Genomic DNA, 24,610 nt, shown 5'->3' on the forward strand with positions numbered 1-24,610 from the left:
CTGGGTTCGATTCCTCAGCACCACATACATAGAAAAAGCCAGAAGTGGTGCTGTGGCTCAAGTGGTAGAGTGCTAGCCTTGAGCTGAAGAGCTGAGGGTGCTGTACCCAGGCCCAGAGTTCAGGCCCCACGACCGACCAAAAAACAAAAAACCCACTGTGTATCCCAAAAGCCAGTCCTTGGCAAAGGTTTTTGTGATTAGAGTAACCTTAAACTAAGTTGGGTCTATCCCTGGAATTTAACTAACTTATTTGCTTTTTTTTTTTTTAATTCCAGTACTAGGGTTTAAACTCAAGGCCTGGGCTGTCTCTTAGTTTCTTAGTAGTTATTTTTCTTCAAAGGTGATGCTCTACCACTTAAGCCACACTCTACTTGTAGCTTTGGGGTGATTAGTTGTAGGTAAATCTCATAAACTTTTCTGCCAGGGCTGCCTTTGAACCATGACCATCAGATCTCAGATACTAAATAGCCAGGATTACAGGTGTGAGCCATTGGCACCTGGCTGAACCAACTTTTTTTTTTTTTGTCAGTCGTGGGGCCTGAACTCGGCCTGGGTGCTGTCCCTCAGCCCTTCAGCTCAAGGCTAGCGCTCTACCACTTGAGCTACAGTGCTACTTTCAGCTTTTTCTGCTTAGGTGTACATAGGTTTATCTTGGATATAATTTTGTGATTTAAGTCACTGGATCAAATTTGGACAAATATGTACCTTCTTTTCTTGTTTTTTTGTTTTTTTTTTGGGGTTTTTGTTTTTTTTTTTGGTTGTGTAGCTTGAACTCTGGGCCTGGGCGCTGTCCCTCAGCTCTTCAGCTCAAGGCAAGCACTCTACCACTTGAGCCACATGCATGCGAGGCAAGCACTCTACTGCTGAGCTACCTTCCCAGCCCCAACAGGTGTCTTATATCTTTTGGGGTTTTGTTGTAGGTGGTGGTGGTCGTGGGGCCTGAGCTCTGCACCTGGGTGCTGTTTCTCAGCTCTTCAGCTCAAGGAGAGTGCTCTACCACTTGAGCCAAAGCGCCACTTCCAGCTTTTTCTGCTTATGTGGTGCAATCAAACCCAGGGTCTCGTGCATGCAAGGCAAGCACTCTACCACTGAGCCGCCTTCCCAGCCCTCTTCTTAAGTCTTGAGAGCTAGTTTTTGGTCTTGACTTGTAGAGAAGAAAATAACTCCCTATCCACTAGTCAAGTCTGATTTCTGTCCACAATAGGTAGCCTTTGCTCAAACTGGCCCAAAGCCATACTAACCAGCACAAAGGCTACAATTATTATTAGCTACTTTTGTGACTTCCATTTTGAGTTCAAGTTTTAGAACAATAAGGTTTTAAGGATAGGAAGTCTGATTTTTCTATGTCCTGTTCCCATGTTCCAGAAATCTGGCCAGAGTTCATACTACTTTGTTCTTTAAATAATAAGCTGTGGAGCGAGGCATCAGTGGCTCAAGTTTCTGATCCTAGCTCCTCTGGAGGCTGAGAGCTGAGGATTACAGTTGGAAGCCAGCCTGGAAAGGAAAGCCCATGAGACTCTTCAATTAACCACCAAAAAGCTGGAACTGGAGCTGTGGCTCAAGAGATGGAGCACCAGCCTTCAGTGACAAAAACTAAGGCTCTGAGTTTGAGCTCCAATGCCAGCACAAAGACACACACACACACACACACACCCAAAAACAAGGTATGAGCTGGGCGCTGGTGGCTCACGCCTGTAATCCTAGCTACTCAGAAGGCTGAGATCTGACGATACCAGTTCAAAGCCAGCCCAGGCAGGAAAGACCGTGAGACTCCTATCTCCAATAAACCACTAGAAAACTGGAAGTGGTGTTGTAGCTCAAGTGGTCGAGCGCTCACCTTGAGCTGAAGAGCTGAAGGACAGGGCCCAGGCCCAGACTTCAAGCCCCACCACCACCACCAACAACAACAAAACAAGGTATAAAATAGGTGTGTGACTCAGTAAAGAATATGCCCAGGGGCTGGGAAGGTGGCTTAGTGGTAGAGCACTTGCCTTGCATGCATGAGGCCCTGGGTTCAATTCCTCAGCACCACATAAGCAAAAAGCTGGAAGTGGCGCTGTGGCTCAAGTGGTAGAGCGCTAGCCTTGAGCTGAAGAGCTGAGGGACAGCACCCAGGTTCAGAGTTCAGGCCCCACAACCGGACCCAAAAAAAACCCCAAAAAACAAGTAGGAGACCCTGCGTTCAAACACCAGAACCAAAAAAAAAACAAAAAGAGAAGGTTGGCAAGCTGTGTCTAAACCAGACATATTCTACCAAAGGAATCAATATCTTAAGAGAAATGACAGCTCACTGGTGGCTAATGCCTATAATCCTAGCTACTCCAGGAGGCTGAGATCTGAGAATCACAGTTCAAAGCCAGCCTGGACAGGAAATGCCCCTGAGACTCTTACCTCTGATGAATCACCAGAAAACCAGAAGTGGCGCTGTAGTTCAAGTAATAGAGCACTAGTATTGAGCAAAAAGAGCTCACCCACAGCACCCAGGTCCCAAGTTCAAGCCCCATGACTAAAAGAAAAATTTTAAATGACAGCTCATCTTGGCAAGGCACTACCATTCTGGCTTCTCAATAACAAAAGGCCTTTCTCCTTTGGAAAAGGAGTAGAGAAATACTGGCTCAGCACAGTACTGTGCCTGGCACTGTTATGATGGAGAAATGCTGTGCTCGGCTCACAGTGGGAGACCTAGGGATGTTGTAATGCTAAGTGGCATGAACAACTTTCTGCCATGTGTGAAAAGGCAGTCAGTAAACCAGAAAAGAGAGAGCTATGGACTGTGACCACTCTGAAGGATATAAGCAGAGCTGTGATTGGAGAAAAGAGAATAGAAATATAACTGGAAGACTTGAGAGAAGGTCACTTGTCCAGGTTTTTTAAGTGATCCAAGCATTCTTCTGTCAAACTTCTAAACTAACCGGTGGCTCATGCTTATAATCCTAGCTACTCAGAAGGCTGAGTCTGAGGATCAAGGTTCAAAGCCAGCTGGGGCAAGAAAGCCTGTGAAATTCTTGTGTCCAATTAACCACCAGAAAACTAGAAGTGGTGTTGTGGCTCAAAGTGGTAGCACTAGCCTTGAGCAGTAGAGCTCAGGGACAGCATCCAGACCTTGAGTTCAAGCCCCATGACCAACAACAACAACAAAAAGATATGAAAGCAACAGACTTGCTGGTGGATTGAATTTGGACACACCTGGAAGGCAAAATCCTGTTTCTTGGCTTGAGCAGCCAGCTGATTAATGTAGATTTATGGAGATGAAATGAGCTGGTATTTTTTTTTTCTTTTGCTGGTCCTGGGGCTTGAACTCAGGGCCTAGGTGCTGTCCCTGAGCTGTTTTTGTTCAAGGCTAGTGCTCTTTGAACCACAGTGCCACTTCTGGCTTTTTCTTTCTTTTTTTTTTTGACAGTTACAGGACTTGAACTCTGGGCCTGGGTGCTGTCCCTGGACTCTTTAGCTCAAAACCAGTGCTCTACCATTTGAGCTCCACAGCCACTTCCAGTTTTCTGGTAGTTAATGGAGATAAGAGTCTCACAGACTTTCCTGCCTGGGCTGGCTTTGAACTACAATCTTCAAATCTCAGCCTCCTGAGTAGCTAGGATTATAGGCGTGAACCACAAGCACCTGGCTGGATTTTTCCTGTTGATGTAGTGCTGAAGAATGGAACCCAGGGCCTCATGCATGTGAGACAAGCACTCTATCACTAAGCCACATTTCCAGTCCTGAGCTGGAGAATATTATTTGCTGATAGTTTCCATCTTGAATTTGTCAAGTTTTGGATGCCTTTAAGACATCTAAATGAAGACACCAAGTAGGAAGATAGAAGTGTCCCATGACCCTTAGAGTCAGGACACATGGGTTTGAATCCAGACTTTCCTAATAGTTGTGCAATCTTTGACAAATTACTTAACCTCTTTGTACCTCAACTTTGTCTCTGACAAATGGAGATAAGATAGTCAGTACTGGAGAAGTAGGATTTTTCTGACAAATGGTAAGATACATAGTAAGCACTCAGAAAAAGGTTAGCTAGGGCTGGTAAAGTGGTTCAGTGGTAGAGTGCTTGCCTTGCATCCATGAAGCCCTGGGTTTGATTCCTCAGCACCACATGAGCAGAAAAAGCTGGAAGTGGCGCTGTGGCTCAAGTGGTAGAGCACTTGCCTTGAGCTAAAGAGCTGAGGGACAGCGCCCAGGCCCAGAGCTCAGGTCCTACGACAAAGAAAGGAAGAAAGAAAGAAAGACACAAAGAAAGAATGAAAGACAGAAAGAAAGAAAAGAAGGAAGGAAGGAAGGAAGTTAGCAAAGCAAACATTTGAGTGCCTGCCTAGCAAGTGCAAAGCTTTGATTTCAAACCCCAATACCGACACAAAAATGTATACTATTAGCCAGGCGCTGGTGGTTCATGCCTGTAATCTTAGCTACTCAGGAGACTGAGATCTGAGGATCATGGTTCAAAGCCAGCCTAGGCAGGAACATCTGTGAGACTCTTGTCTCCAATTAACCACTCAGAAAACCGCAAGTGGCGATGTGGCTCAAGTGGTAGAGCACTCGCCTTGAGCTGAAGAACTGAGGGACAGTGCCCAAGCCTAGAGTTCAAGCCCTATGACTGACAAAAAAAAAAGTTTGCTATCAACAAACGTTGTATTGTGAGTATAGAGCTCTCAAGGAAGATCAGCAATGGACACATAAATCATGGAGATAGATATATAGATATTGTTAGTGGCTAATGTCTGTAGGTTAGTCCATGTTCTTACTCCTTCTCCATAGCCTTTCTGTGCTTAGAAATCCTGAAACTAGATTTCCCAGGCTCCTGCAGTTAGAAGTGATGTGACAGTTTTGACCCATCAGATGTAAACAACTCTGCCAAAGGGATAATGGTGGTATCTGGTGTTTCCCCTCTTCCTCACCTCCGGTGAGGATCACCTGGTTGGAAACAGTAGCCACCTCCTGACAGTGAGGTAGCAACAGGAATAAAAGACCACAAGGACCACAAAGGTGTCCATTTTCTGCTCTTCAGGTACTAGACATATCTAGCAATCTCTTACCAAGATTGCTGGGTAGGCTGGGAAGGTAGCTCAGTGGTAGTGCTTGCCTTGCATGCATGAGGCCCTGGGTTCAATTCCTCAGCACCACAGAAAAAAGCCAGAAGTGGTGCAATGGCTCAAGTGGTAGAGCACTCGCCTTGAGCTGAGGGACAGCGCCCAGGCCCAGAGTTCAAGCCCCATGACCGACAAAAGAAAAAAAAAATTGCTGGACTGCCAGACAGAGTGCTGGTGGCTCATACCTGTAAGCCAAGCTACTTAGGAGGTTGAAATTTGAAGATCATGGTTCAAAGCCAGCCTGAGCAGTAAAGTGTGTAAGACCTGTATTTCCAATTAACAAATAAACAATAAAATAAATTAATAAAAGAAAATGGGACTTGGAGCTGTGGCTCAAGTGGTAGAGCACCAGCCTTAAGCAAAAATGCTCAGGCCTTGAGTTTAAGCCCTAGGACACACACACACACACACACACACACACACACACACACACACAATATTGTTGGGCAAGAAAAATAATTATCTATTTGTTTACATGCCTATTTATTGAGTTAAGAGGTCAAGCATACAGGTATATTGTCGTTTGCAGCTGACATAATATCATGACCTTGAAAGCCATCCATTGGTGGTTATATGTAGGCCATGTGAAAAGTGTGGCCTGGGAAAAGTGGGCGTCAGGGGAGCTGAGGGTTAGCGGTGTTTAAAGGAAAAGGAGAGGAAGGAGAGCACCCCAAGGAAAAGCCAGCCGCTTGCCAAGGGCTGGGAGGGAGGGCGGAGCAGGGAGAGTCAGGAGCACGGGAAAGGAAACTAGGAGGGAGAAGTTCCAACAGGGAGTGTCCAGGACTTCCCCCCCTGCCCCCCCAGCCCCACCGTGCCCGCCCCCACCTCACTTATAGATGAGTGCAGGCACCGGTGTCCGCCCGTGTCCCCAGCCATGCCCACCGACCTCAGTGGCACCTGGAACCTGCTCAGCAGTGACAACTTTGAGGGCTACATGCTGGCCCTAGGTAGGACAGGAGGGGTCTGGGCCACCAGAGGGAACTTGGAGAGGGCTCCAGGCCCTGGCTGCAGGTCTTGGGTGGGGAAAGGCAGCCTGGCTTGTTTGTCCCCTGTCCTTCTGTCCAGCCCCCACTCCCCATTCTCATGGGTCAGTCCATAACCCCTCCCTCCCTCCCTCCACCTGTCCATTCCTTTGTCCTACTAGCTGTTTATCCTGCCTTTCCCTGCCCTCTTCAGCCCCCAAGCCCCATCCCCCCCATCCCCCACCCCGCCCCGGAGCCTCTGTCCCCCTTGTCCATCCCCAGTCTGTCTCTCCCTGCCAAAGCTGGCCCCACGGCTCACTCTAAGCCAGCAGGGACAGGGTAGGCCACCTGGGGAGGGGGGCACTGGGGGTTGGGGGGTGTGGAGGGCAGAGATCCAGCAGGAAAAGCAGGGAGCCAGGGTCATGGTTACCCCAAACCGGCTTGTTCTGGGCAGTGACTGTCCCAGAGAGGTCAGGACTCACCGCAGGAGTCCGTGGGGTCAGAAATCTCAAGATACCCCTGGCTTCCCTCGCCCAGGAGCAGGGCCCCTGGGCCCTTCCTCCGCCCCCCTCAGGCCTCCCCAAGCTACACCGCCCCCCTGCCGGCAGGCGGCTGTGATGGGAACCCGGGTCAGGCAGATTAGCTTTGTATGCAGCCGTGGGAGTGGGGCTGGGCCAATGTCTCGGGATGGTGGGGGGCCATGGTGGGGGCCACAGGAGGCCCTGATCAGTGCCTTCATTTCCCAGAGGGCCAGGGAATGTGTTTCCTGCCATCCCTGTGCTATGTTGGTTTCCCTTTGAACCTCGTTCTTGTTTTTTTTTTTTTTTTGATCCGGTCCTGGGGCCTAAACTCTGGGTCTGGGCGCTGTCCCTCAGCTCTTCAGCTCAAGGCTAGCGCTCTACCACTTGAGCCACAGCGGCTTTTTTCTTTTTGCTTATGTGATGCTAAGGAATCGAACCCAGGGCCTCAGGCATGCAAGGCAAGCACTCTACCACTGAGCCACCTTCCCAGCCCCTTGAACCTCGTTCTGCTCTGGATTTTAACACCTATTTTGTGGCAAGCACTTTGTCTGGGTGGCACTCACTGTTCCTAGGAGTCTTTGACAAGTGACTGGAGGGGTTGGACCTAGGCTCCTGATCTAGTGACACTGGCCTCAGCTTTCCAACTGGAAATTGAGAGTGAGGGTGTCTGGCATGTTTCTTTAAAAAAAAAAAATAAAAATAAATAAATAGGGGAGCTGAGAAGGTGGCTCAGTGGTAAAGTGCTTGGCCCAGAGTTCGATGCCTCAGCACCACATAAACAGAAAATGCCAGAAATGGCACTTTAGCTCAGATGGTAGAGCGAGAGCCTTGAGCTGAAGAGCTAAGGGACAGCGCCCAGGCCCAGAGTTCAGTCCCCACCACGGATTAAAAAAAAAAAAAAAGGTAGGGGAGGAGGCTGAAGGTGGGGATCTGTGGTAGAGGTTGGGTGAGAACTGGAGGTCAGCCTCAGCACAAGAAAAAAAAAAACGCAAAAGAGGATATTTCACGTTTGCTCCTTAATCATTGGAAATGCACAGTTCTGCAGCTGCAGAGTTGTTTCTAAGGACTCTGAGCCTGTGAAGGCCTCTGTTCCCTAATTCTCTCCCTAATTCCCAAGTAGGGAAAATTTCACCTTCTCTAGTTAAGTCAGATCCTTTTGTCCCATCAACAACATGGCCTAGTTTTTCTGGTTTTTTTTTTTTTTTTTGGTCCGGTCGTGGGGCCTGAACTCTGGGCCTGGGCGCTGTCCCTCAGCTCTTCAGCTCAAGGCTAGCACTCTACCACTTGAGCCACAGCGCCACTTCCGGCTTTTTTCTTATGTGGTGCTGAGGAATCGAACCCAGGGCCTCAGGCATGCAAGGCAAGCGCTCTACCACTGAGCCACCTTCCCAGCCCGGCCTAGTTTTTCTATATATTCTGTTGTGACCCCTGTTTGATACTTTCTCTGGCCTCAAAATTCGAATTTTCTTGTCTCACCAGCTTGAATGAGGAATTATAGGTGTGAGCATTGTGCATGGTGAAGCCATGCAAGATTGAGCCTTTGTCTTCTCTCCCACTTCTTTTTTTTTTGGGGGGGGGTCCGGTCGTGGGGCCTGAACTCTGGGCCTGGGCGCTGTCCCTCAGCTCTTCAGCTCAAGGCTAGCGCTCTACCACTTGAGCCACAGCACCACTTCCGGCTTTTTATTTTTGCTTATGTGGTGCTGCATGCAAGGCAAGTGCTCTACGACCTTCCCAGTCCCTCTCCCACTTCTTGCTCTTACATTTGGTTCTGGTTCCAGAAGATACTAAATCTAAATAACTATTTTGTATTTTATTCTATTTCATATATTCATTAAGGAAAACAAGGCCTATTTAAAGTAAACTAAAAATAGCTGGGTGAAGCAGGCACTGGTGGCTCATGACTGTAATCCTAGCTACTCAGGAAGGTGAGATCTAAGGATCACAGTTTGAAGTTAGCTTGGGAAGGAAAGTCCATGAGACTTTTTTGTTGTTGTTGTTGGTCATGGGGCTTGAACTCTGGGTTGGGCGCTATCCATGCACTCTTCAGCTCAAGGCGAGTGCTCTACTGCTTGAGCCACAGCACCACCTCAGGTTTTCTAGTGGTTTATTGGAGATAAGAGTCTAACAGAGCTTCCTGCCCGGGCTGGCTTTGAACCATGATCCTCAGATCTCAGCCTCCTGAGTAGCTAGGATTATAGGCGTGAGCCACCAGCGCCCAGCTCCAAGGAGACTTTTATCTTCAATTAACTACCAGAAAACCAGAAGTGGAGCTGTAGCTCAAAGTGATAGAGTATTAGCTTTGCGCATAAAAGCTCAGGAACAGTGCCTAAGCCTTAAGTCCAAGCCCCACAACTGACCAAAAAAAAAAAAAATGCTGGGTATTAGTGGTTCACATCTATAATCCTAGCTACTTGGGAAGATAAGCTCTGAGGATCCTGGTTTGAAGCCAGCTTAGGCAGAAAACTCCATAAGACTGAAAATGCTGGAAGTAGAGGTGTAGCTCAAGAAGTAGAATGCCAGCCTTGAGTGAAAAAGCACTCAGGCTCTGAGGTCAAACCTCAGTACACACACACACACACACACACACACACACACACGCACACAAAGCTACCAAATAGGTTAGTGTTAGTGGTATAGCTCAGGGTGGACTGGGATTTCAACTCTCTGATGTTCTCAGCATTGCATGGTTTCTATGAATAACTTTAAAAAAGCTTATTAAAGACTTGTAAATATACTGTAGTATATCCATGAATGTAAGATTGAACCTTCCTTCCTTCCATCCTGCTCTTTCCCTCCTTCCCTCCTTTTTTTTCTTTCTACCCTTCTTTTCTCTGCTAGGGTTGGAATCCAGGACCCTGCATATGCTAGGTCTTCTGTCACTAGCTACATCCCCAGCCTTCAATGCTTTCTTAACTCAAAATAGAAATATATGGAGAGAAAAGGGCAACGTAGGCTTGTGGCTGGTTAGGGGGCTCAGCCCTATCTCCTTGCCTTCCTTGTCTCCTTGTCCGTCTGTGGAGGTTTCCAGAACTGCTTCACCGTGGCCAGCTTCAAACCCATTGCCTAAGGCACAGCCAGACCAATGACTGTTATGAAAGCCACCAGACTTTTTCCTCAGTCTCTGGCTGGACATCTGCTGGATATGGTGCCAATGAAGCTGCAAAAGAAACACTAGCGATCACATGTGAAACTCTGAGCAGCTCTCGAATTCTCAGCTTTCACATGTCAAGTGATTGGATATTTAACAATTATTCCAGGCATTGACTTTGCTACTCGTAAGATAGCCAAACTGCTGAAGCCACAGAAGGTGATTGAACAAAATGGGGATTCCTTCACCATTCACACATACAGCAGCCTCAGAAACTACCTTGTCCAATTCAAAGTTGGAGAGGAATTTGAGGAAGACAACAAAGGCCTGGACAACAGAAAATGCAAGGTAAGGTAAGCTGATGGAGCCAGAGCACCCTTGACTCACACATGAAATCCTAGCTACTCAGGAGGCTGACATCTGAGGATCTTGGTTCAAAGCCAGACTGGGCAGCAAAGTCCATAAGACTCTTACATACAATTAACCACCAGAAAACTGAATGTGGCTCTGTGGCTCAAAGTGACAGAGCACTATCCTTGAGCATAAAAGCTCAGGGACAGCACCCAGGCACTGAGTTCAAGCCCCATGACAGAAAAAAAAAAAGAACAGAAAGAAAAGAAATGAAATGAAATGAAACGAGGCCCTGGGTTCAATCCGTGCACTACATAAAAGCAAAAATACATATTAAAATAATAACCATAGGCTCCTAATTTTGAGTGGTTTACTTGACATGTATTCTAGTGGGTAATACATTTATTTATTTATTTATTTGCCAGTCATGGGGCTTGAACTCAGGGCCTGGGCGCTGTCCCCGAGCTGCTTTTTTTTTGCTCAAAGCTAGTGCTCTTACCACTTGAGCCACAGCGCCACTTCCAGCTTTTTTTTTTTCTTCTGTTTATGTGGTGCTGAGGAATCGAACCCAGGTTCTTATGCATGTAAGGTAAGCACTCTACCACTGAGCTACCTTCCCAGCCCCGGGTAATATTTTTTGTGTGTACTGGTATTGGGACTTGACCTCGGGGCCAGGGAAATATACCTTAGCTTTTTTACCCAAGGCTTGTGCACCAATACCTGATCTACACCTTCACTTTTGGCTTTTTGGTAGTTCATTGGAGGTAAGAGTCTCCCAGACTTTTCTGCCCATGCTAGCTTTGAATCTCGATTCTCAGATCTGAGCCTTCGGAGTAGCTAGGATAACAGACATGAGCTACCAGTGCCTGGCTTCTAGTGGATAATAGCTGAGGATCCTGTCAAAGAAAGCCAACCATTTCTTTCCTCTTTAATACAGAGCTTGGTTACCTGGGACAATGAAAAGCTCACCTGCGTGCAGAAGGGGGAGAAGAAGAACCGAGGCTGGCGCCACTGGATTGAAGGGGATAGACTCCACCTGGTACCTGCCACATTATGCTTTTATTTTGGGAGTGACAACATAATATTAAGAAAAAAAAGCTTAGTGCTTATGGCTCATGCCTGTAATCCTAGCTACTCAGGAAGCTGAGATCTGAGGATTGTGGTTCAAAGCCAGCCTGGGCAGAGAAGTTGTGAGACTCTCCAATTAACCAACAGAAAAGCAGAAGTGGTGCTGTGGCTCAAAGTGGTAGAGTGCTAGCCTTTGAGCGAAAAAGCTCAGGGACAGCGCCCAGGCTGAGTTCAAGCCACAAAACCAAGCAAGCAAGCAAGAAAGAAAGGAGGGGAAGGGAGGGGAAGGGTAGGGGAGGGAAAAGAAGGAAAGGAAAGGGGTCAGGTGCCAGTGATTCATACCTGTAATCCTAGCTACTCAGGAGGCTAAAATCTGGTGACTGAGGTTCAAAGCCAGCCCAAGAAGAAAAATGGGAGACTCTCATCTCCAATTAACCACCAGAAAGCCAGAAGTTGAATAGTGGCTCAAGTGGTAGAGCGCTAGCCTTGAGCTGAAGAGCTGAGGGACAGAGCCCAGGCCCAGAGTTCAGACCCCATGATTGACAAATAAATAAATAAATTTTAAAAAAGAGTCAAAATAGACCATAAACCAACTTATCCTTCTTGTCTTCTTCCTGTCCCAGGAGATGTTTTGTGAAGGCCAAGTGTGCAAACAGACCTTCCAGAGAGCCTGAGCGCAGCACATTTGTGGGCACAGCTTAATGTCAAATTACATTGCAAAATATACCTGAGTTTGTCTCGGTTTGGTGACGGGGCTTGCAGTTGGAGAGAGGTCATACAGCTTGAACAAGAAGCCATTTACATTGGAAGAAAAATTCTCCTTCAATAAACCTATCCAGGTGACTCTGATCTTTTTCTTTCTAAATTTCTCATGGTGCCTTATCTTATTAAGTATTTGGAAACACAAAATATACAGTGAACAAGGTGAGATTTCTACCTGCCAGGCCAGCGAGGAAGGTGGAGAAAGGAGTAATGTAAGCACTAGTAATGACACCAGCTCTGGAGGGGCAGACCGCTTTTGGGGTGAGTATGGTGTCATTGCAGTGTCACAGAGGTCCCTAAGCTAAGACTGAAACCTGAGTGAAGAGATGGTGCAATCAGAAAATGTCTTGAGGCCAGGTGTGGTGGTACACACCTGTAATCCTAGCTACTTAGGAGGCTGAGTTCTGAGGATCATAGTTCAAAGCCATCTGGGGCAGGAAAGTTTGTGAGGCTCTTATCTCCAATTAATTACCAAAAAAAGTTGTAAAGAGAGGTGTGTGGCTTAAGTGATAGAGCACTAGCCTTGAGCACAAAGAGGCTTAGGTACAGTACCCAGGCCCTGAGTTCAAGCCTCAGGACTGGCAAAAAAGAAAACATCTTGAGCTGGGTGGAGCGGAGTGGAGCTGGGTGGATGCAGTGGCTCATTCCTATCATTTTAGCTACTGAGGAGGCTGAGATTTAAGGATGGAGATTTGAAGCCAGCAGAGGCAGAATAATTCAAGGGACTCTTATCTCTAACCAGCAAAAAGCTAGAAGTGGTTCACATGGTAGAATACCAGCCTTGCACAAAAAAGCTACAGGACAGCACTTGAGTTCAAGTCCTACTATCAGTACCCCTCCCCCACTCCCCTCCCCCCCCCCTTTTTTTGGTCCGGTCGTGGGGCCTGAACTCTGGGCCTGGGCACTGTCCCTCAGCTCTTCAGCTCAAGGCTAGTGCTCTACCATCTGAGCCACAGCGCCACTTCCGGCTTTTTTCTTTTTGCTTATGTGGTGCTGAGGAATCGAACCCAGGGCCTCAGGCAAGCGCTCTACCACTGAGCCACCTTCCCAGCCTTCCCCCATTTTTTTTAAAGGTTGGTCCCAAGCCTTCATCCTGGGTTTGAAGATGCTTGACATCTTTTTTGTCTCCTATGCTGAGGATCAAACTCACCATTCCACTTACAGTGGAAAGAACAGAGTAAAAGGGCTCAAGTGCCTGAGGCCTATTTATCCCTGCAATAGCCAAATACTGTGTGTGTGTGTGTGTGTGTGTGTGTGTGTGTTTACTGGTCTGGGACTTGAATCCAGGGCCTGGGTGCTATCCTTTAGCTTTGCTCAAGCTACAGTTTTACTTCTGGCTTTTTTGGTGATTACTTGGAGATAACAGTCTCAAGTGTTAGGAAAATGGAGGAGAAAGAACAGGTCAGTTTCGATCTCAACAGGTGAGAACTGGTTATTATAGCAGGGAAGGGCAAGCAACCTCCCCACAGGAATGGAGGTTGTGCAAGGAGGTGGGGTTGGATTAGACTTTTATGGGGTCTGAGCACAGAGATAGAAGTTTTCAGGGCAGGGCTGGGAAGGTGGCTCAGTGGTAAAGCGCTTGCCTTGCATGCTCAAGGCCCTGGGTTCGATTCTTCAGCACCACATAAGCAAAAAAAGAAAAAAGTCGGAAGTGGCGCTCTGGCTCTAGTGGTAGAGCGCTAGCCTTGAGCTGAAGAGCTGAGGGACAGCACCCAGGCCCAGAGTTCAGGCCCCACGACCGGACCCAAAAAAAAAAAAAAAGAAGTTTTCAGGGCAGGGGGAGGTAATTAACAGGTATGGGCAGAAAATAGAGTACCAATCTATCCTGTGGTTACAATCATTAACATGAGACATAGTTGGTATACATAGTGATAATTGACTCCCTTATCATTAATGAGCAAAGGGAAGTGATTTTATTTCCAAGGTCTCAAGTTTTTAGTGTCCAAACAGCTGTAACTTACACACACTTAGGATAGTAATTTATTCATCGGTCTTGCTATGACTGACCTTTTCAGGGACCCTTTCCTAATCTCACAGCTAGGCCCACAATGGAATGTGGTTGGATTGGCCTGTCTAGGTCAAGCATGTCTGTGCATTCCTGGGGTTTTGCCTGGTGTCTGTATATGCCTGGCATAGTAGGTTAGGGGTCAATCCTTCATCAAGGACTTTCTGCTTGGGCTGTCTTTGAACCCTGATCTTCCATCTCAGCCTTCTGAGTAGCTAAGATGCCAGGCATGAGCCACCTGCACCTAGCTTAGACAAATACTTTAAAGCGCAGGAGGAGGAACTTTGGAGGTGTCTATGCAACCCTCTTCTTCCCTTCCTCACCTTCCTTTCTTCTTTTTTTCTTTGCTCCAAGGAAAAGGCTGGCTTTCCTGGGTCTCAGTCTCTGTAGGGGAATGTGTGTGTGTGTGTATGAGTGAGTGTGTGTGCATATGTATGTGGAAACCTGTAACCACAGGCAATGTTTTTTTTTTCTTGAAAAATACTTTTAAAAAAAATTATTTGTTCGGTCATGGGGCTTGAACTCTGGTCCTGGGCACTGTCCCTCAGCTCTTCAGCTCAAGGCTAGAGCTCTATCACTTGAGCCACAGTGCCACTTCCGGTTTTCTGAGTGGTTTATTGGAGTCTCAGGGACTTTCCTACCTTGGCTGGCTTTGAACCGTGATCTTCATATCTCAGCTTCCTGAGTAGCTAGGATTACAGGCAAGAGCCACCAGTGCCAGCTATTTTCTGTCTGGTGTAGCTTATTAGACTTGTGATCCTCTCATTCTCAGCTTCTATGTAGTCAGGATTAACAGGGGTGAGTCACCTGCTTCCAAGTCCCTTCTTTTTGTTTCTTTAGTGTACTTGATCTCAATGCCTTGTGCTCTCTCTCAACTTTTTCAAGGTTTCTTTTTTTTTTTTTTTGCCGGTTGTAGGGCCTGAACTCTGGGCCTGGGCGCTGTCCCTCAGCTCTTCAGCTCAAGACTAGCACTCTACCACTTGAGCCACAGCACCACTTGCAGCTTTTTCTGCATATGTGGTGCTGAGGAATCGAACCCAGGGCCTCATGCATGCAAGGCAAGCACTCTACCACTGAGCCACCTTCCCAGAACTTTTTCAACTTTGAACAGTGATCCTCAGAACTTGGTTTCCTGAGCCACCAATGTCCAGCTTATGGGGTTTTTTGTTTGTTTGTTTTGTTGATCGTGGGGCCTGAACGCTGGACCTGGCTCTTCAGCTCAAGGCGAGCACTCTACCACTTGAGCCACAGTGCCACTTCCAGCTTTTTATGTTTATATGGTATTGAGGAATTGAACCCAGGGCCTCATGCATTCAAGGCAAGCACTCTACCACTGAGCCACCTTCCCAGCCCCAGCTTATGTGTTTTACATGTATTAATTTACTGGATTTGAGCAGCCTATGAAAGTTACTTGTTTTTCTGTCAGTTGTGAGGCTTGAACTCAGGGCCTGGGTACTGTCCCTGAGCTCTTTTGATCAAGGTGTGCTGTTTAGGCTGGCTTTGAACTGCAATCCTCCTAGGATTGCAGGCATGACCCAGCACCCAGTGAAACAGCTACTATCTTTATCCCTGTTTTATGTTAGAGTCACAAAGACGTTGTACAGTGAGAAACAGAGAAGCCACATTTTGAGAGGCCCGAATGGAAGTCTTTATTGACAAGCTGGTGACTGCAGGTGGACTCCTGTCTCAAAGACCCACAGCCCTCACAAAGCTTTAAAAGACAAAAGCACACATTTGGGGTGGAGATCCAAATCTGACAGAAACAGATCAGGTAGGGAAGTGCTCAGGTCCCAGCAGAACTTTCCACCTAGGGCAGTAGCTCAGGGATCAGCTTAAACTTTCCATATTGGGGTGTGTGTGTGGGGGGAATGCCTCAAAACCATTTAGGGAGGTAATCATGGACCAGCATTTTCTGTAGCCAAAGCTCTCCTAAGGCTAAACAGCATGACCTCTGTCATTCAATGAATGACCTCTCTCACCTCCAGGCTTTTCTGAGCTGGGTGGAAAGCCCCCTCCACCCAGCAAGGTACTGAGATGGCTGTGAGAACAAGGCGTTGTTACTTAGACCCCGTCTCCTTGTTTCAAGATATTAACTTACCTAAGGTCATGGAGTTAGTATAATAAGGAGACAGAAGTTTTGACCAGGGAATCTGTGCTATACTTTGCTGCATGACATGGTTGATACATTCAATTAAATAATTTTATTGTGATGATTCATGTTGCTCACTATACGCTGCCATGTTCTCCTTATAGATGGCCCTCCCCTTCATTATTTTGACCATTAGAACATCAAGGAAGAAAATGCTCAGTGATGTGTGTGTGTGTGTACAGCTCAGAGACAGCACTCAGCACTCACTCAGTCCAGGGAGGACTGATCCCCAGCACTGCAAAACAAAAATGAACAAAAAATTAAGAACTGTCAACTGGCAAGGCCCCGGTGGCTCACACGTATAATCCTAGCTACTCAGGAGTCTTGAGATCTAAGGATCGCAGTTCAAAGCCAGCTCAGACGGGAAAGTCCATGAGACTCACCTCCAATTAACCACCAGAAAACCAGAAGTAGTGCTGTGGTTCAAAGTGGTAGAGTGCCAGCCTTGAGCAAAAATAGCTCAGTGGGGGGCTGGGAAGGTGGCTCAGTGGTAGAGTGCTTGCCTTGCATGCACAAGGCCCTGGGTTCGATTCCTCAGCACCACATACACAGAAAAAGCTGGAAGTGGGTACTATGGCTCAAGTGGTAGAGTGCTAGCCTTGAGTTGAAGAGCTCAGAACAGTGCCCAGGCCCAGAGTTCAAGCTCCTCAACCAGCAAAAAAAAAAAAAAAAAAATAGCTCAGTGTCAGTGTCCAGGCCTATGACTGACAAAGAAAAAAAAGAAAAAAATTCCCAAGTATAACATTACAAGAAATCTTTTATTTTTCTTCAAGATGAGATGTAGACTTACCAGTTTGAGACCTCTTACTTTGCATTGAAGATGACTGATATGAGAGTGTAATGTTGGCAGCCCCTAGGCTCCTCCCTTCTCTTCCTTTTTTGTCCCAGCCTTATGATTGAGGTGGGATTGGCCACACAGGGGGCTAGACTGGCTTGTTGTAGTATTTCCTACATCCATAACTGATTGGCTTCAGGACAAGTACTATGAGCACATTTAGCCCAATCAGAGTTCAGGATTTTTTTATTTTTTGGTCTGTCGTGGGGCCTGAACTCTTGGCCTGGGCACTGTCCCTGAGCTCTTCAGCTCAAGGCACTTGAGCCACAGTGCCACTTCTGGTTTTCTGGCGGTTTATTGGAGATAAGAGTCTCATGGACTTTCCTGCATAGGTTGGCTTTGAACTGTGATCCTCATATCTCAGCCTCCTGAGTAGCTAGGCTTACAGGTGTGAGCCACCAGTGCCTAGCAGCTAGGCTTACAGGTGCGAGCCACCAGTGCTTAGCAGGATTTTTTGTTTTTTGAAGGGAGGGGAGGGCTGGTGTCCAAAAACCACTCACTACTGCCCAGGACCTCATAAATAAACATGCGCCCTATCACTGAGCTATAACCTCCAGCTACAAGAATGAGAGAGTTTTTACTTGTTGATGTTAGGAAGAAGTTTATTTTCTCTACTATTTCTTCAAATACACTTCTTTAATACCTAAGCCAGTTTGATTTGGGCTCCCTATTATTGCACCATAACTCTAATTTATGGGAATGCTTTCTAATAGTAGTGAAGGTTACCCTTCTTGTCCAAATTGTAGAATAAAAAGATGAAGGTTGGAAATGATAATTTACTTGAAATCTATCTGATTCTAGAACTCGTTACTGACCATTGTCCCTCTATCCTAGCTATCCATCCTGTCCCAGTGTTATCTCCCAGCATATTGAATAGTGTTGAATATCATCATTAGATACTATTCTGAATCTTCTAGTATTGCTATATATAAAAATGATGGACAATAACAACTGTTGATAAAAATGTGGAGAACTTGGAAGCCACATACATTGCTGGTGGGAATGTAAAACTGAACAGCTGCATGCAACCTAGTAATATCCCTCCTAGCTATATGCCCAAGAGAAATGAAACTATGTCACCACAAAAACTTGTACTGAGAATGTGGCTTAGTGGTAGAGTGCTTGCCTAGCATTCATGAAGCCCTGGATTCGATTCCTCAGTACCACATAAACAGAAAAAGCCAGTAGTGGTGCTGTGGCTCAAGTGGTAGAGTGCTAGCCTTGAGCAAAAGAAGCTTAGGGATAGTACCCAGACCCTGAGCACAAGCCCCAGGACTGGGGGGGAGGTGGGAGGGGCAGGAGAAGAAGAAAGAAACAACTTGTACATGGAAGCGTATTGCAACATTATTCAGAAGAGCCAAAAGGTAGGAATGACCCACCCATCTGCCAACTACGAATTGATAAAATGTTATATCTATGAGATGGATATTGTTTGGAATTAAAGAAGTGAAATACTAACACATATGACAATATGAACCTTGAAAACATGCTAAGTGAAAGAAATCTGACACAAGCAGACACATAGTATATGATTTCTTAGATGAGAAATGTCTCAAACTTGCAAACCTAAAAACAGAAGGCAGATTAGTAATGGGAGGTGAAGAGAGATGAAGGTCTGAAGGTTTATGGGTAGGGGGGAGAATTTTTTGGGGGATAATGAAGTTTTGGAATTAGCAATGATGGTTGAAGAATTCTTTGGCTATCTGAAAATTACTATTTGAGGAAAAGCAATCTTCTCTGTCCAACTAAAATATCTACATCTTGTAATCAGTTCTCATTCTGTACTGATATGTCCTGGTACTGATATTTCCTGAAATTATGTTCTTCTTGATTTTAAGTGGAACTATCATATATGTTGTTTGTAACCAGATAGCCATATCAAGGATATGATTCATGCTGGGAAGGTGGTTCAGTGGTAGAGTACTTGCCTTGAATGCATGAGGCCCTGGGTTAGATTCCTCAGCACCACATAAGCAGAAAAAGCCAGAAGTGGTGCTGTGGCTCAAGTGGTAGAGTGCTAGCCTTGAGCTGAAGAGCTGAGGGGACAGCACCCAGGCCCAGAGTTCAGGCCCCATGACAGGAAAAAAAAAAAAAAGGATATGACTCTACCACTGGAGTTAAATAATAAGCCCCGCCCTTCACCCATTAAGTGGGAACTTTCCACTGACCTTCCCAACCTCCTTCTACTGGATCTGTCAGCAGCCCTGTTCCCAACCAGCCATGAGAGGAATATGCGTCTTTGCCTCCAAAATGACAGCCTCCTCCCACTAGGGATCTTTCACTAATGGTTAGAGTCCTTTCTAATTTCCTTGTATTTTTAGTGAATATCAGTCAATCAATCAATCAATCAAATTGTGAATTTGATATTTTAGCAACAAGAAAGGACTTCACCCTTTGGCTTAGGATAAAATCTAAGCAGACCACCCTGCCCAGTGTGCCTGCCTAGCTCTGGGGAAAGTAATGGCAGTCTACCCATCTATGCAGAAGTAAACTGCTTTGACAAAATCTGTTTATTTATTTTCTGACCCCAGAGGATTGTGTGTTTCCAACAACTGTACACTTGAAACGGAAGAATTGCATGGCATGAGATTTTATGGCAATAATGATGTTTAAAAAGAATTGAAGGTCTTAACATTAATGACATCAGGAGTCCACATTCTGGCTTGCACAGAATTCCTTTCCTGGAAAGCAGATAACATGCAAAGCCAGCAGTGGTGTAATTTTACTCACAAATTCCAAGCGTATCTACTAGTCAGGTTCCTATTTTAAGCATGTAGCAAATAAAATTTAACTCTTTTAGTGCTGGAATGAAAATGTTAAGATCATGCTTTGGTTGCCCACTGTGGTGGCACAGGCCTGTAATCTTCTCACTCAGGAGGCTGAGAGGATACGAAGTGGCAAAACCATTACATCCTTCAACAGTGAGTTCAAGGCCAGCCTGGGCTATAAAGCAAGGCTGTCTCAAAAACAAGATTATGGCTCAGCAAATCATGCCATTCTCTATGGCAGAACCTGTAATTTCATGGTAAAGTTACTTGGCTCAATTTAGCTTTGTGTGTTCTAAAATATTTACATTCACGTCTGTTGAAGGTTGATTTTTTTCAAATGCTGTTCATATTCGGCAGCTATTTGTGTCTCTCATTCAGTTTTACCTTCAAATTTCATCCATATTCATTTTTGAAAGTCTAAGTAAAACGTATGAAAGTTCCTGTGTTAATTTTCTGCCGTGGTCTTTCCTGGGGGCGAGGGGTGCAGAGGATCATAGCAGTTTTGCAGCATAAGAGCAATCAGCAGAGTGCAGAAAAAGCGACACTGCTGTTTTCTGTTGCTTGGTTTCAGCGGCGGCGGGTTTCAGGGCTCCACGTCACTACACCGCAGACACCGTCTGGGAACAACGGAGGCGCCGCGGGAATCCAGGGTGCGAGAGCGCGCCCCCTGCAGGCGCATCTTACGGGATGGCGCGGTCCTTCCAAGGGCTACCCTACTTGCGCCCAGGGCCCCGCCCACTGCCCTGGCGCGGTTGCCACGACAACGCCCCGGCAACGCCCCACTCCGCCCCCCGCCCGTGGCGGTCCCTTTCGCCCCACCCCCTCCGCACGACGCTGCTGCGTGGGAGGGGAGGAGCAGGGGGCGGGGAAAAGACGCAGGAAAGAGGAAATCGGCGGCGCGACGCCCGTTGCCTATTGGCTATCGCTTCCCGAAGCCAGGAGCCCCGCCTCCTCCGCGGGGTCACGTGATCCCTTTCAAAGATGGCCGCCCTGTTGTTTTGATGAATAATACTTGGTGGGGCGAGGGGGTAAGAGTAGGGGTGGAGGGGTAGGAGGACTTACGCTTCCAGCGATAGCTTCGCCAGTCCCACCCTCCCCTCCCCCCTCCCCGGCCTCCAACGTGGAGGAGGGGCGTGTCCGGACTGCTTTTAGAGGGGAGGGGCTCCACGGGACCGCGCCGAGCCTCCACGGGAGCGACCGGGAGGTCGTCTTACCTCAGGGCATCCTCTCGGCCGGCCGGGCTGTTCCCGCCGGGGGCCGAGGGTTGGGAGGGAAGCGGGCTCTGCCTGGACACACGCCGCTGCCGCGCCTCCACCAGGGCGACCCAGCACGTTGGGGGCCGGAGACGAGTTAGGGACCGCGCTGCCGGGTCGGGGTAGCCCGGGAAGCGGTGGGCTGTGAGTGGCGGCGCCGTGAGGTAACCCCGTGGCGGCGGCGGCGGCGGCGGCCCGAGGGGGCTGCCCGGGGCCGGAGCAGCCGGAGGAGTCTCTGGGGCGCTTGGAGCGACAGAAGCAAAGGCAATCCAGTGCCTCGTGTTCTTCTTCTTCTTTTTTTTAACCTCTGACTATGCAATTCTGAAACCTCCCCCATACGGGGGACCAGACAGCTTGATAGACAGACACCTTCCACTCTCCTTGCTCCCGCCCTGGTCTCGAGAACCGAAGGATCTCTCTCCCTAACGCCTTTCACCATTAAGAGGAAAGCGATGGAGGAGCTCAGCGCTGACGAGGTGAGCCGGGGGAGGGACACCTTGAGGGGGTTAGTTGGCAACTCTTTGGCGCTTTAACCGGGGAAGGTATTGCACCATGGTGCTGGGCTTTGGGTTTGAAGAAGGAATGGAGGTGACATTTTCTTTTTTTTTTCCCCCAAGAATAAAATGACTCCCGCAGAGGGTCTCTGGTTATATTCTCTTTTATTCCCTTGCCTTCTCTCTGCATTCCGAACTCCACTTGGTTGTCGAGCGTTCTTAGGGTCTGAGGTGTTCTTTCTTAAGGGATTCAAGTCAACGAGATTGGATTTAGATTATAGATTAAGAGTGTGTCTGTGTGTCTGTCTGTGTGTGTGTCTGTCTGTCTTTGGGAATTTGGAGATTTGGGGAAGAATCAGAATGTTTGAAACCCCAAATATGTAGGGCCATTTCATTGTGTAAGTTAATTAAACAACATACCTTTGTCTTTGGGAGGTGGCTTTACAGACGTGTTCTTCGATATTTGACAAAGTGTTGTCTTTTCTCAGTAGTTTAGAGGATTCCAGGGAAATGGTAGTGATTTTAAGAGACAATGACATCTGGTATTCCTTTCTTTCTTTATGCCTTTTTCTATTTTTCCCTCCTTTTGAAAAACTTACCTTTTTTTTTTTTGCTGTAGCAGAGATTGAACAGGAAGCAAATGGAAGAAAATAACTTTATAAACTCTCTTGTTTTCATTTCTGAAAGGAGCCATACAAATCTTGAGGTTGTAAGAATTTTTATTTATTTTTAATAAGATTGTCCTAAAAGCAGTGGCAAGTAGAGTACAAGGAATTTCCTGTGATTCTACTGACTTTTCCCTGCCTTTTTACAAACTGGGAGACTCTTTCTTGCTAGCTGGCTCCATTCACCCTACCTCCTCATTTTTTCCTTTGGTTGGTTTAAACTTCCTCTGCAGCATTATGAAAGTACTCATCCATCAGGTTGTGTTGTACTGTAAGACTACCAGTGCTCTATTTTTCGCTAGAGTCCTGTGTGCTTACTCAGTCACTAAAATTCTCCAGGGATTGGGCATGCAAGTGGTGGGTAAAGGGTCAGGAGAGAAAGCTAACATAATTTTGTCGATTGTGGTACTTGGTTTCTGGAAAGCCAGGATTGCTCATTTTATTTTACTGACTTGATTCTCTTCAAATATGTAATCTTAAATTAGGAAAATACTGAATAGTTTCTTTCAGGAGATATTAAGAGATTTCCTAGGAGCACTTTGTTTTATGTAGTTTTTAAAAGCACTCCCCTTATCTCTTTTTTTTTATTTCATTCGAAATTAAAAGGCAGAGTCTGTTTTTCCATTGTCCTTTACTCCCAGAAATTACTTTTTTCTTGATTTTTAAATTGTCTGGTTCTTACTTAACGAAGTTTTCACTAAGAAATTGTTTTCAGACCAATAATGTATACAGACTGAGATACTGTATAATCTGAAACATGTCCATCCAGTTTTTAAGGACAGTACAACTTTGTTGTGTCACCTAACATGGCACATATAACCTTTGTGGAAGAGATAAAGGAACTTTTCCCCATATTAGCAGAGTACTAAAAATGAATGTGAGAAATTAAATTCACTAATGTAAGTATAAAGTCATTTTTAACAAATTGGTTGGTCTGAGTACAAAAGAACAGTACAATGACTGGTCATTTTCTTCTAATTAGACTCTAGAAGAAATTGTGTTTTTTGAAAAAAAAAATCGTGTGTGTGTGTGTGTGCACGCGCTTGTGCACGCGCGAGTGTTATTTAAGTCCCATTTCTTTAACTCAGGGTTTAGTTTCCAAGGCTTTTGTCTTTGTGTTATTACTCTGTTGATGAAAATTTGTGTCATAGATGTGGTAGGTGATAATGATTTGGTTTAAAAAAATACATTTCTTTTGTGAAAGTTCAAGCAAACATTTCAGGATTAAAACAGGGATGACACTGATCTCACTCTTAAGTTGGGAAATGAGGTAAGACATTTTCTTTTTTTTTTTTTTTTTTTTGGGTCCGGTCGTGGGGCCTGAACTCTGGACCTGGATGCTGTCCCTCACCTCTTCAGCTCAAGGCTAGCTTTCTACCACTTAAGCCACAGCGCCACTTCCACCTTTTTTCTTTTTGCTTATGTGGTGCTGAGGAATCGAACCCAGGGCCTCAGGCATGCAAGGCAAGCGCTCTACCACTGAGCCACCATCCCAGCCGGACAGTTTCATATTTTAACAAAATGAAAATATTTGCAAATACAGCCTATGAAAAATAAAGACTGGTCTAACCAGACTAGTTGCTTTAGAAGATTTTACATGTAGGCATTTTTTGATAGCTGTCATACAGCATCTTGAATTCTTTTACTTTATTCTCTTGTGCTTTGAAATAGAATTTTTGACCCTCATTGCCATTTGTTATTTATGTAGTATGTTACTGTAAGTTCTTTGTTCTATCCAGAAGATCTGTGACTAAGTTCAGGCTCTTTGGAACCTACATTCCAGGGCATCATCATTTACATTATCTTCATTCTGTAGCTTACTCACATGTTGTTGTTATCTACCAAGATGATGCTCTAACTAGGCCAAGCATTTTAAACTGTTTTCCAACAGTGGTGGTGAGATTGTGTTGAAATGTTTTTCTCTCTTTTTTTTTCTCTTCTTTTAAATCTTTATGACCTACTTCTTCTGCAGGATGACTGGCTAGGATTCAGGGTGTGGTCAAGGTTTTAGAAGAATGTACAGTATTCCTTCCCAAATGCAGAATATGTGACCTTGAATTTTTTTCTTTCCTGTTTTTCTTTCTTTTTTCTTGCTGATTAGCCCAGGCTGCCTTCAAACATGACATACTCCCCCCATCCCAAGTCTATAGATTTAGAGTGTTTTGTAAGTGGAAAACTATTGACCTTTATAGCCTTAGGAACCTTTATTTTGCCAGGCACCTGTATAGCCTATCTCATTTAGTAGGACAGTGCAGTCAAGCAAGTCTATATCGCTTATTTTCAGGTAAGAAACTGAGATTTAGATTAAGTGGTGACCTGATTTAAAAGTGACAGGGTTAGAATTCAGACCAAGGGCTCTTGATTGTAGGTCCCTTTTCACAATTTAACAACTGCTGTAAATTTATCATAGGTCTATATAAGTATCCATGGTGGTACATGACTGTCATGGTACTTGGGAGGCAGAGATGGGAGGATTCTGAGAGCTCAAGGTAAAGTTAGAAAGATCCTGAGGTCTAGGGCTGGGAAGGTGGCTCAGTGGTAAAGCGCTTGCCTTGCATGCCTGAGGCCCTGGGTTCGATTCCTCAGCACCACATAAGCAAAA

At 46.1% G+C, this 24,610-nt stretch overlaps 2 protein-coding genes across 3 annotated transcripts in view; both read left to right on the top strand.

Annotated features, from left to right (window-relative positions):
* Positions 1–5,952: 5,952 nt before the first annotated feature.
* Positions 5,953–11,787, top strand: Rbp7 (retinol binding protein 7, cellular). Its single transcript, XM_013033650.1, has 4 exons — positions 5,953–6,034; positions 9,828–10,006; positions 10,947–11,048; positions 11,701–11,787. Exons 1-4 carry the CDS (start codon positions 5,962–5,964, stop codon positions 11,749–11,751), a joined length of 405 nt encoding a protein of 134 aa, XP_012889104.1. The 5' UTR covers positions 5,953–5,961; the 3' UTR covers positions 11,752–11,787.
* An 8,767-nt stretch (positions 11,788–20,554) lies between these two features.
* The window catches only part of Ube4b (ubiquitination factor E4B), a 123,179-nt gene continuing 119,123 nt past the window's right edge, over positions 20,555–24,610 (top strand). For both annotated transcript variants that reach the window (XM_013034507.1, XM_013034514.1), the window contains exon 1: positions 20,555–21,325. In XM_013034507.1, the coding sequence (XP_012889961.1) occupies positions 21,302–21,325 (24 nt within the window). In that variant the 5' untranslated portion in view covers positions 20,555–21,301. The remainder of the gene's footprint in view (positions 21,326–24,610) is intronic.

This window comes from Dipodomys ordii, unplaced genomic scaffold, assembly GCF_000151885.1.
Source record: "Dipodomys ordii isolate 6190 unplaced genomic scaffold, Dord_2.0 Scaffold6, whole genome shotgun sequence".
NCBI lineage: Eukaryota > Metazoa > Chordata > Mammalia > Rodentia > Heteromyidae > Dipodomys > Dipodomys ordii.